A 12,104-nucleotide genomic window follows, 5' to 3' on the forward strand; every position below is an offset into this window, starting at 1 on the left:
TTTCACTTTCCACTTTACAATTAAATATGAATAAACTGTTGAGTTATGACATTTATTGATTGGGGATGCCCATCAATTTTCAATTCAAATAACATGATCCTCAGTTTCCAAATGAATGCATTGGTTTAAAATATCCCATTCCTCCAGAATGCTTTACTGCAGTTTTTTCCCTACTGAAGATCCCTTTCACAAAGTTTACTTCTCAACAGCAGCAGTGTCAGGCATTTAAAATCATAAAATGATACAGCACAGGAGGCCACTCAGCCTATTAAGTCTGTGCCAGCTCTTTAGGGAAAAAGCAGAGAAGTGGGATTCATTGGTTAGCTGTGCCATAGCTCTATCACTTTTTTCCCTTCAAATATTTATTCAATTCTCTTTTGAATGCTACTATTGAATTTGCTTCCACCATTCTTTCAGCCAGTGTATTCCAGATAACAACAACTCTGTCAAAAGTTTCCTCATGTTACTTCTGGTTCTTTTGCCAATCACCTTAAATCTTTGTCCTCTTGTTACCAACCCATCTGCCACTGAAAACAGTTCTCTTTATTTAATCCTAATCAAAACCATTCATCATTTTGAACACCTATAACAAATATCCTTTTAATTGCCTCTGCTCCGTGGAAAACAACCCCAGCTTCTTCAATCTCTCCAAATAACTGAAGTCCTTTATCTCTGGTACCATTCCATTACAACTCGTAATGGAATGGTACCCTCTCAGGTCAAACCATCCTTCCTAAAGCGTACTGCCCAGATTTGAACGCAATTCTCCAGTTGATGCCTAATCAGTGTTTGAGAAGGTTTAGAACAACTGCCTTGATTTTATACTCAATGCCTCTATTAACAAAGCTTTTCTAAACAACCTTCTCAACTTGTCCTGCCACCTTCAAAAATTTGTATACAAATGCTCCAGATCTCTCTCTTTCCTGCAACCCCTGTAAAATTGTACAATTCAGTTCGTATTGCCTCATTCTTCCTACCAAAATGTACCACTTCACACTTCTCTGCATTAAATTTCATCTGCCACATGTCCACCCATTTTACCAGTCTTGCTGTAGTCTCCTGAAGATTGGTACTATCCTCAACATTAACTATATTTTCGAGTTTTGCATCATCTGCAAACTTTGAAATTATGCCTTGTATACCCAAATGCTGGTCATTAATACTTATGAAAAAGAACCGTGGTCCCAATACTAACTCCTGCTGACCGCTATATACCTCCCTTCAGTCTGAAAAATAACATTCACCACTATTCCCCACTTTCTGCCACTTAGTCAGTATTATATCCATGCTGCCACTTTCCTTTTAATCGCATGGGCTTTAATTTTGGAAGCAAATCTATTATGTGATACTTTGTCAAACACCTTTTGAAAGTTCATAAGCACAACATCAACCCCATTAACACTGTTATTTCATCAAAGAACTCTAATTTGACTTTAACAAATCTGAGCTGACTTTCATTTATCAGTCTATACTTTACCAAATGCCAATTCATTTTGTCCCAGATTATTGCCTTGAATAGTTTGCCCACCACCACCAGTGAGGCTGACTGACCTGTAGTTGCCAAGTTTACCTCTCTCCCTTTTCACAAAAAAAAAAACAGGTGTGTAACATTTGGGGGGTATAGGGCAGCGCAGTGGTTAGCACCGCAGCCTCACAGCTCCAGGGACCCGGGTTCAATTCTGGGTACTGCCTGTGTGGAGTTTGCAAGTTCTCCCTGTGACCACGTGGATTTGCGCCGGGTGCTCTGGTTTCCTCCCACAGCCAAAGACTTGCAGGTTGATAGGTAAATTGGCCATTATATATTGCCCCTAGTATAGGTAGGTGGTAGGGGAATTGAGGGAAGGTTGGGATGTGAGAGGGTAATGGGATTAATGTAGGATTAGTATAAATGGGTGGTTGATGGTCGGCACAGACTCAGTGGGCCAAAGGGCCTGTTTCAGTGCTGTATCTCTAAATAAAATAAATAAATTTGCAATCCTCCAGTCCTGTGGCACTACCCCCATGTTCAAGGAGAATTGGAACATTGTGGCTAGAGCCTCCACAATTTCCACCCTTACCTCCCTCACTTGATAGCATTGCATTTTTTTAATAAACCAAATTTAATTTCCTTCAAAAATTTTAAAGGCAAGTCCTAAATCAACATCTGAGCTGCCTTTCACCAAACATTCATGGACTTGTGTGATTTCTTGAAATCTCTCAATTTATGTCAGCTTCGTGACATTCAGTTCCATCAGTATTTTCAGTTGCAGAATGCGAAGTGTGTCCTATTCTACTCCAATACAATGGTGAATTAATTCATGTGATTGCGATCCTTACAACTTTCCATTACCTCAGCGACTGCCAATCACCAAGTACCCGATAACCTACTAGAATTCCCAGGCTCTCTGCAACATTCTCCTCTTTGCCTCGTTTCAATCTCAGTAACCATTTTGATGGATTTAAACTGCACATAGTGAACGCAGAGGTCTTTATGGTGACAGAGACACCAGTAAGGGATCCGAAGCTCAGATTTGAAACTTCCAGCTGCCCGGGATTTTACCTTCAAATTCCCAGTCCTGGGTCTACTGAAAAGTATTCCTATACCTAGGTGTATATGTGCATAAATCATTGAAGGTGGCAGGACAGGTTGAGAGGGCAGTTAATAAAGCATACAGTAGGCTGGGCGTTTTTAATAGGGGCATAGAGTAGAAGAGCAAGGAAGTTATGTTGAACTTGTATAAGACACTAGTTTGTCCTCAGCTGATATATTGTGTCCGATTCTGGGTGCCGCACTTGAGGAAAGATGCAAGGGCATTGGAGTGAGTACAGAAAAAATTCACGAGAATGGATCCAGGGATGAGGAATTTCAGTTATGATGATAGATTGGAGAAGTTAGAACTGTTTTCCTTGAAGAGAAAGCTGAGAGGTGATTTGATAGAGGTGTTCAAAATCATGAGGGGTCTGGACAGAGCAGATAGAAAGAAACTGTTTCCACTCGTGAAAGGATCAAGAACGAGAGGGCACAAATTTAAAGTATTTGTTAAGAGAAGCAAAAGTGACATGAGGGAAAACTTTTTCACGCAGTGAGTGGTTAAGGTCTGGAATGCGCTACCTGAGAACATGGTGGAGGCAGGTTCAACTGAAGCATTCAAAAGGGAATTAGACAGTTATATGAAAAGGAAGAATGTGCAAAGTTATGGGGAGCAGGCAGGGGAATGGAACTGAGGGAGCTGCTCTTTCAGAGAGCCGGTGCAGACACGATGGGCCGTATGGCCTCCTTCTGCACTGTAACGATTCTGCAATACTTCACTTTCCTTAGATACACGCGGTCCTGTTGTAATTTTTTAACCACTGATATTTTGAAGCCTTTAAAGGTATTTTTGAGGACTTACAGCAGTTTTGATCCAGCTGTAACACACATTCCCGCTTCAGCAGAAACTTACACTGAGTTCAAATTTGGTGAAAGATGACATGTCAATGACACAAACAGCCTCCTTGCAGCATGTGACCTCAGCTCCTACGATGTCAAACCAGTCAGGTTTGTAGAAGGTCTTACTCTGGTCTAATTCCAGCAAATCTGTGAAGACAGAAAGAAGTTGTTCAGATACTGAGACTTCAGACTAACGTGGGACAGACAGCAGGAGAAAGCGCAGCGACTGAAACTACAGATAAATGTGGGACAAATTAGAGGACAAGGTGCACAGACTGATATGGGGCAGCCAACAGGAAAAGGCACAGAGACTGATTTAAGACATTAGAGTCATGTTGATCGGACTGGCAAAGGGTTGGAAAGGGATCAATGCTGGCTCCCATGTTTGCTCTCGGTGCAAATAAATGATTTACACTTGGGTATAGGCAACATCACCTTGATATTTTCTAGCAATATCAAAACAGGAGGTTTGGCAATGAACGAGGAGGACTGCACAAAAACTTGGGAGAGAGACACGTTAGCGGACTGGGCAGTCAGGAGGCTGATGCAATTTAATGTGAGGTAATGCATTTTGAGAAAAAGCCAGGAAAAACAGGTGTGGATTAACAGAATCCAGGGGTTCAAATATATAATTCCCAGAAAGAGCAAGAGCAAGGACAAAAAACCCCCCAATAAAAACGGCCAGCTGTATAGTGGGTTTTATAAATAAGGGAAAGGAATACGAGTAAAGTAGTAATGATAAATTTGTACACATCACTGGTTAGCCCAAGGTTCGAGTATGCAGTTATGCTGCCTTATAGAAAAGACATTGAACCCATGGGGTGTGTGGATTAACAAGGATAATACCAAGGATGGTAAACTGCAAATGTAAGGGGAGTCTTGAGATACCAAGATTATTTCCACTGGAACAGAAAAGGATGAGAAGATTTAACATACTTAAAAGAGTTCTCCATTACAATAGTAGTTACACTTCTAAAGCACTTTTGAACATCCTGAGGTCATGAAAGGCATTATAAAAATGCAAGATCTTTCTTTAAGATTTGAGCACATTAATTAGTTCACCTCTGTAGAATCAGTTACCAGTTATCAGTGTACAGATCACCACCTCTGAAGTCATCTTGCTCACTCAGTAACATGCACCATTAATCGTGCAGATTTAGGTCCAAGAATTTCAGAAAACCACCCTGAGCCCCATTTGACAGCCACAATACCAGAACGAGGAAGATGTGCTGCTTTGTACACTGAAGTGCACAAGACATACTCACCCTTCCCAGGAGGAATAAAGTGTTTGACTCTCTCAAAGCCGTGTTTTTCCATCCAGCGTGCGCCTTGTGCATCCAGGCGATCGTACAGGGGAGAGGTCCTGAGCTGTCGGCCAGTCTGGAAATCCCAACGAGGAACCTTCAGCTCATACAAGAGAGCTGTGATCAGAAAGGGAAACAAACAAAATGTGAGCTTTTTAAAAAAAAACATGTGCCAGGCCCACAGCTTCTGTCTGTCACCCAGACCAGTCATTTAATGCACAGATCAGCAAAGGGGTATGCAAAAAGACGACACCAGGAAGTACAGTTGCTCGTTTAAATGATTTTAAGCACTAAACGAAGCAAAGACTACAAATTATTGGCAATTTTCAAAAATTCAGATGAGCTCAACAAGCCAGTTTAGGTAAAACACTTCCCTGCCTGGGATACCCTGCAGGGGAGGCGGTAGTTTAGTGGTATTGTCACTGGACTAGTAACCCAGAGACCCAGGGTTTTGCTCTGGGGACATGGATTCAAATCCCACAACAGCAGAAGCTGGAATTTGAATTCAATTGATAAATCTGGAATTAAAAAAGCTAGTCTAATGATGGCCATGAAACCATTGTCGATTGTTGTAAAAACCCATCTGGTTCACTAATGTCCTTACTTGGTCTGGCCTACATGTAACTCCAGACCCACAGCAATGTGGTTGACTCTTACATGCCCTCTGAAATGGCCTAGCAAGCCACTCAGTTGTATCTAACCGCTACGAAGTCAATAAAAAGGAATGAAACCGGACGGACCACCTGGCATAGACCTAGGCACCGGAAACGACAAAGGCAAACCCAGCCCTGTCAACCCTGCAAAGTCCTCCTTACTAACATCTGGGGGCTTTTGCCAAAGTTGGGAGAGCACAGACTAGTCAAGCAACAGCCTGACATAGTCATACTCACAGAATCATACCTGACAGACAATGTCCCAGACATTCCCATCACCATCCCCGTATCTGTCCTGTCCCACCGGCAGGACAGACCCAGCAGAGGAGGTGGCACAGTGGTATACAGTAGGGAGGGAGTTGCCGTAGGAGTCCTCAACATCGACTCTGGACCCCATGAAGTCTCATGGCATCAGGTCAAACATGGACAAGGAAACCTCCTGCTGATTACCACCTACCGCCCTCCCTCAGCTGATGAGTAAGTACTCCTCCATGTTGAACAGCACTTGGAGGAAGCACGGAGGGCGGCAAGGGTGCAGAATGTACTCTGGGTGGGGGATTTCAATGTCCATCACCAAGAGTGGCTCGGTAGCACCACTACTGACCGAGCTGGCCGAGTCCTAAAGGACATATCTGCTAGACTGGGTCTGCAGCAGGTGGTGAGGGAACCAACAAGAGGGGAAAACATACTTGACCTTGTCCTCACCAATCTGCCTGCCGCAGATGCATCTGTCCAAGACAGTATTGGTAGGAGTGACCACCGCACAGTCGTTGTGGAGACGAAGTCCCACCTTCATATTGAGGATACCCTCCTTCATGTTGTGTGGCACTATCCTGTGGGTCATCAGCAGCGGCAGAATTGTACTCAACTACAATCTGTAACCTCATGGCCCGGCATATCCCCCACTCTATCATTACCATCAAGCCAGCAGACCAACCCTGGTTCAATGAAGAGTGCAGGAGGGCATGCCAGGAATACCTCAAAATGAGGTGTCAACCTGGTGAAGCTACAACATATGACTATCTGCATGCCAAACTGCGTAAGCAGCATGCAATGAACAGAGCTAAGCGATCCCATAACCAACGGATCATATCTAAGCTCTGCAGTCCTGTCACATCCAGCCATGAATGGTGGTGGACAATTAAACAACTAACTGGAGGAGATGGCTGAACAAATATCCCCATCTTCAATGATGGGGGAGCCCAGCACATCAGTGCGACAGATAAGGCTGAAGAATTTCCAACAATCTTCACCCAGAAGTGCCGAGTTGATGATCCATCTCGGCCTCCTCCTGAAGTCCCCAGCATCACAAATGCCAGACCAGCCAATTCGATTCACTCCGCGTGATATCAAGAAACAACTGAAGGCACTGGATACTGCAAAAGCTATGGGCCCTGACAATATTCCGGCAATAGTACTGAAGACCTGTGCTCCAGAACTTACCCCGCCCCTAGCCAAGCTGTTCCAGTACAGCTACAACACTGGCATCTACCCTGCAATGTGGAAAATTGCCCAGGTATGTCCTGTGCACAAAAAGCAGGACAAGTCCAACCCAGTCAATTACCGCCCCATCAGCCTGCTCTCAATCATCAGTAATGTGATGGAAGGTGTCAGCAACAGTGCCATCAAGCAGCACTTGCCTAGCAATAACCTGCTCAGTGATGCTCAGTTTGGGTTCCGCCAGGGCCACTCAGCTCCTGACCTCATTACAGCCTTGGTTGAAACATGGAAAAAAGAGCTGAACTCGAGGTGAGAGTGACTGCCCTTGACATCAAGGCAGCATTTAGCTGAGTATGGCATCAAGGAGCCCCAGCAAAACTGAGGTCAATGGGACTCAGGCGGAAAACCTAGCGCAAAGGATGATGATTGTGGTTGTTGGAGGTCAATCATCTCAGCTCCACGACATCACTGCAGGAGTTCCTCAGGGTAGTGTCCTAGGCCCAACCATCTTCAGCTGTTTCATCAATGACCTTCCTTCAATCATAAGGTCAGAAGTGGGGATGTTTACTAATGAATGCACAATGTTCAGCACCATGTTGGGCGGCACAGTGGCGCAGTGGTTAGCACCGAGGCCTCACAGCTCCAGGGAGCCAGGTTCGATTCCGGGTACTGCCTGTGTGGAGTTTGCAAGTTCTCCCTGTGTCTGCGTGGGTTTTCTCCGGGTGCTCCGGTTTCCTCCCACAAGCCAAAAGACTTGCAGGTTAATAGGTAAATTGGCCATTATAAATTGTCACTAGTATAGGTAGGTGGTAGGGAAATATAGGGACAGGTGGGGATATTTGGTAGGAATATGGGATTAGTGTAGGATTAGTATAAATGGGTGTTTGATGTTCGGCACAGACTCAGTGGGCCAAAGGGCCTGTTTCAGTGCTGTATCTCTAATCTAAATCTAATCATTCAGAACTCCTCAGATACTGAAACAGTCAGTGTAGAAATGCAGCAAGACTTGGACAGTATCCAGGCTTGGGCTGATAAGTGGCAACTAACATTTGCGCCACACAAGTGCCGGGCAATGACCATCTCCAACATGAGAGAATCTAGCCATCTCTCCTTGACATCCAATGGCATTACCACCGCTGAATCCCCCACTATCAACATCCTAGGGGCTACCATTGACCAGAAACTGAACTGGAGTAGCCATATAAATACCGTGGCTACGAGAGCAGGTCAGAGGGTAGGAATCCTGAGGCGAGTAACTCACCTCCTGACTCCCCAAAGCCTGTCCACCATCTACAAGGCACAAGTCAGGAGTATGATGGAATACTCTCCACTTGCCTGGATGGGTGCAGCTCCAACAACACTCAAGAAGCTCAACACCATCCAGGACAAAGCAGACCGCTTGAATGGCACCCCATTCACAAACATTCACTCCCTCCACCAGCGACGCACAGTGGCAGCTGTGTGTACCATCTACAAGATGCACTGCAGCAACGCACCAAGGCTCCTTAGACAGCACCTTCCAAACCTGTGACCTCTACCAACTAGAAGGACAAGGGCAGCAAATGCATGGGAACACCACCACCTGCAAGATCCCCTCCAAGTCACACACCATCCTGACTTGGAACTATATCGCTGTTCCTTCACTGTCACTGGGTCAAAATCCTGGAACTCCCTTCCTAACAGCACCGTGGGTGTACCGACCCTACATGGACTGCAGCGGTTCAAGAAGGCAGCTTACCACCACCTTCTCAAGGGCAATTAGGGATGGGCAATAAATGCTGGCCTGGCCAGCGATGCCCACATCCCATGCATGAATAAAAAAAAATACCAATGGTTCCTGAATTCAAAAAAACACAGGTCAAATCAAACAGCATTGTCCTGCATTACTGTGGGAATAAAATTAGGCTGTTCTTTGTGTTTATTTGCTTTCATTTTTCCCTTTCCAATCGCCGTGTCACACACCATCTCTAACCAGAATGACAGGTTGGAATCCTCTTACATTGTTCACAGCTCGATACTGGGAGGCATGTGAGAGTCACAAGCGGCAATTGGCCACTTTACATTTTACAATGGTGTTTGGGGACAGTAAAAGGTGACTGGCCTGATAAGCTCTTCCCCTTCCTCTTTGTAGGCAATAGGAGCCTGGTTGAATTTGGGAATTCACTCTGCGAGAAGCAACAAGTGAGAAACTGCATTCCTGCCACTCCATTTCCCTTATATACAAGTCCGTAACCCAGATCAACAGAACCTCTGCTTTCACCTCCCACCCACCCCGCCCGAGTCCCAAAGGAGGTTCAGCACAAGCTGGAGTTGCAGTGAACAGCATTGCCAGATTCCTCACCCAGCCAGTACCCGGTTTTCTACAGCTGAAACATTCATCAGAGATAAAAGGTCTGCAACACAGCATCAGGGTCAGCTCCTGCTCCCAGTCACTGTCCCTTTACATATCAGTTCCCAGGAGACTTACGCATCACTTCCATGACACGGTGGCGGAGGAAAGTGCGGCTGCTCTGGAGCGCCCCAAAACGTTTGATGTCCAAAGGCCAGACATTTGCTGACGGGTATCCATGGACTATCCATTCAGCTAGGTATCTGCAGAGGGAAAGAAGACACAGTATCAAAGACAAAGAATCAACTTTAAACAACCAAAAGCTTTCAGGAACTGGTCATTGAAAAAAAAGAAATCAATCATATTGCAGGAGCTGGAGAAATGCAAGGAACAGAGTTCAAACAAGGAAATTAATAAGCTATAGTCAAGAAAAGGCAGCTGAGTTATTTTCAGGTGGTCAGTAGTAATGGCATCCTCACACCTCAATCAGTGAGCATCCACATCATTAACAATCAACTGTAAAAACTCTCTTCCACAATGGTCTGGGCTTGCATCATGACCATTTACCATGAAGACAAGATCCTTACTGCATCAGAGCAACCTGAACATAGTGATACCTCTATCCAGCCAATGCACACAGCAATACAAGTGTCAGGGCTGCAGGACACTCTAAACCCACCTGTATATTCAGGGAGGAACAGTGGTATGGGTCACAGCCCAACAGGTCTCTGCAATCCCAACACGTGTACTAGGGGAGTAAAAAGAGAGTCCTCAAACAAGTTAGTTTGCTAAAATAAAGTTATAGCTGAGCATTTCAGGCCACAAGCTAAATGGTGACTAACAGATAAGCCTGAGTGAATCTAACAGTGCATTTCAGACTTTCTCCATCTGTATCAACTTGGTGCTGAACTCAAGACATCAATAAGCCACTATGCTTCAGGTTCTTTTATTTTAGTAAAGCTTGGAGTGGATGGTCTGGAGTCACTGATAACCAAAGGGTACCTGCTCAATAAGAAGGTATGTTGAACTAGAAAGCAATCACAAACCATATGTTCTCCTCCTCTGTGCAGTTCCCTTCTAATCTCTGCAGGATGTCTATTATATGCTTTAAAATAAAATTCTGCAGTTTTGAATCAGGAAAAATATATAATTCACCGAGCACTGGAGACTTGACACTTCATGCACAACACAAAATGCAAACTCTCAGTAGGATTTAGGAAAATATGAAATTAATTGGCTGGTGATGTGCGGGGAGGGGGGTGGGGGGAGAAAGAGAGGCGGGGTGGGTGCAATGAGCAAGTTACTTTCACCAATACCCCCACCACAAGCTACACATAATTCTCTGATGTAGACACAGGTACCGGTTCTCACACCTGCCAATGAGGTACATGACCTACCCACCAGGAGGAGTTTAGGGAGTACAGAGAAAGAATAGTCTGATTTTCCCTTCACAACGAAACCAATGCCCCATCACATCTGCTCTTAACAAATGTAGCTATAGAGAAGTTTCATCCGTTCATGTTCATAAGTTGTAACTGTGCCCCTCCCAGAGGTCGGTGAGCCACTCACTTCCCAGCTCCACCTGCGAAGGACGAGCCACTGGAGTTCATTCCCGCCAAAACAAAGTAGTTCTGCACAGCTGCTGACTCTCCCATGATACACCTCATGTCAGCAGTAAAGGATTCTGGGCAGTTCACCAGCTGCAGGATCTCTGTTGACTCCAGGGATGGCATCCGTCGCAGCAACGCACTCAGCAACGGCTCTGGCAACACAGGACAGTCACAGCAATAAACTGGAGCAGCTCAACCTTGAACATCATGTCTCTGGAGTCTGATTCTTGAGAGCTCCACAGAATTTGTATTCAGTAATAATCCCATTCACCCCTCCCAGACCCATTTTCTGGCATTTCTCCTACCGCACGCACCCCCCCACCAACCCCCACTTTCTGGGGTACAATTCGAATGGCACAGCCATCTCCCCTCACCCCCCCCCCCAATAAGCCTGGTCATGCTGTCCACCACACAGTCAACGGATAGTGATGGGGAACACGACTCTGACTGATCATTCCCCTTCCTCACTCAAGTGTGCTGAGGCCAACTGTAGAGTCCCTGACCCAAATCAGTTAACTCCAGTACTGATTGGGAATCAAACCTGCAATGATTCTTAGTGTCTTACCTAATGCTGCCTTTACTCCTGAAGACTTCAGGGGAGCTAAATTTGTTATGTTGCAGAGGATGGATTCAGTGACTTGAAGTCGACCCACCTACACATATACTTTGGGCCAGTGCTAACATGGACCATCACAAGCACAAGCTACAGGTGGATCCATGAGGGCTGTAAGAATGATACGCAACTTAAACAACCTTAGTTACACAGAGAAGCTTAAAGACTGCGTGCATTCACTTTAGAGGGGCAGAGACTTCTGGGTGGTTTGACAGAACTATATAAAAGGCCTAGATTGCCTTCCCATTGATAGGCTGGGGAAGACAGTAGTCAGGGGACAAAGCTACACTAGGGCTCAGTTTAAATGTTAGGCTTTCATCAGAGAATAGTAGACCCATGGAACAAGTTTCTGGCTCATGTTGCAAACCTTTAAAGAAAGCTGGACCAGTTCCTGGCTGAGGTGAAAATGGCGTATAATAATAGATGAAATATCAGGCAATATAGCAAGGTTAACAGGGTGTCCTTTTGCTTGAGGTCCGAGAGGAATTGGCATTCCGTTTTTATTCTTCCCGGGTTATGTAGCTGCTGGTGAGTATGACAATGTCTAAACACAATAGAACATAACAACTAGGAGCAGGAGTAGACCATTTGGCCCCTTGAGCCTTCTCCGCCTTTCAATACAACCCAGGCCGATCTCTTACCTCAACTCCAGTTTCCTGCCCACTCCCCATATGCCTTGATTTTGAGAGATCAAAAATCTAATTGATCTCAGTCTTGAATATACTCAACGATGGAGCATCTACAAC

General features: G+C 45.1%; 1 protein-coding gene across 3 annotated transcripts in view; it reads right to left on the reverse strand.

Moving 5' to 3' along the window:
• Positions 1-12,104, reverse strand: part of pdpr (pyruvate dehydrogenase phosphatase regulatory subunit) — a 105,212-nt gene that overhangs the window by 43,610 nt on the left and 49,498 nt on the right. For all 3 annotated transcript variants that reach the window (XM_068049667.1, XM_068049665.1, XM_068049666.1), the window contains exons 9-12: positions 10,705-10,897; positions 9,274-9,398; positions 4,675-4,830; positions 3,423-3,556 (exon numbers count right to left, since the gene is read on the reverse strand). In XM_068049667.1, coding sequence (XP_067905768.1) covers positions 3,423-3,556; positions 4,675-4,830; positions 9,274-9,398; positions 10,705-10,897 — 608 coding nt within the window. The remainder of the gene's footprint in view (positions 1-3,422; positions 3,557-4,674; positions 4,831-9,273; positions 9,399-10,704; positions 10,898-12,104) is intronic.

Source organism: Heterodontus francisci, chromosome 17, assembly GCF_036365525.1.
Source record: "Heterodontus francisci isolate sHetFra1 chromosome 17, sHetFra1.hap1, whole genome shotgun sequence".
NCBI lineage: Eukaryota > Metazoa > Chordata > Chondrichthyes > Heterodontiformes > Heterodontidae > Heterodontus > Heterodontus francisci.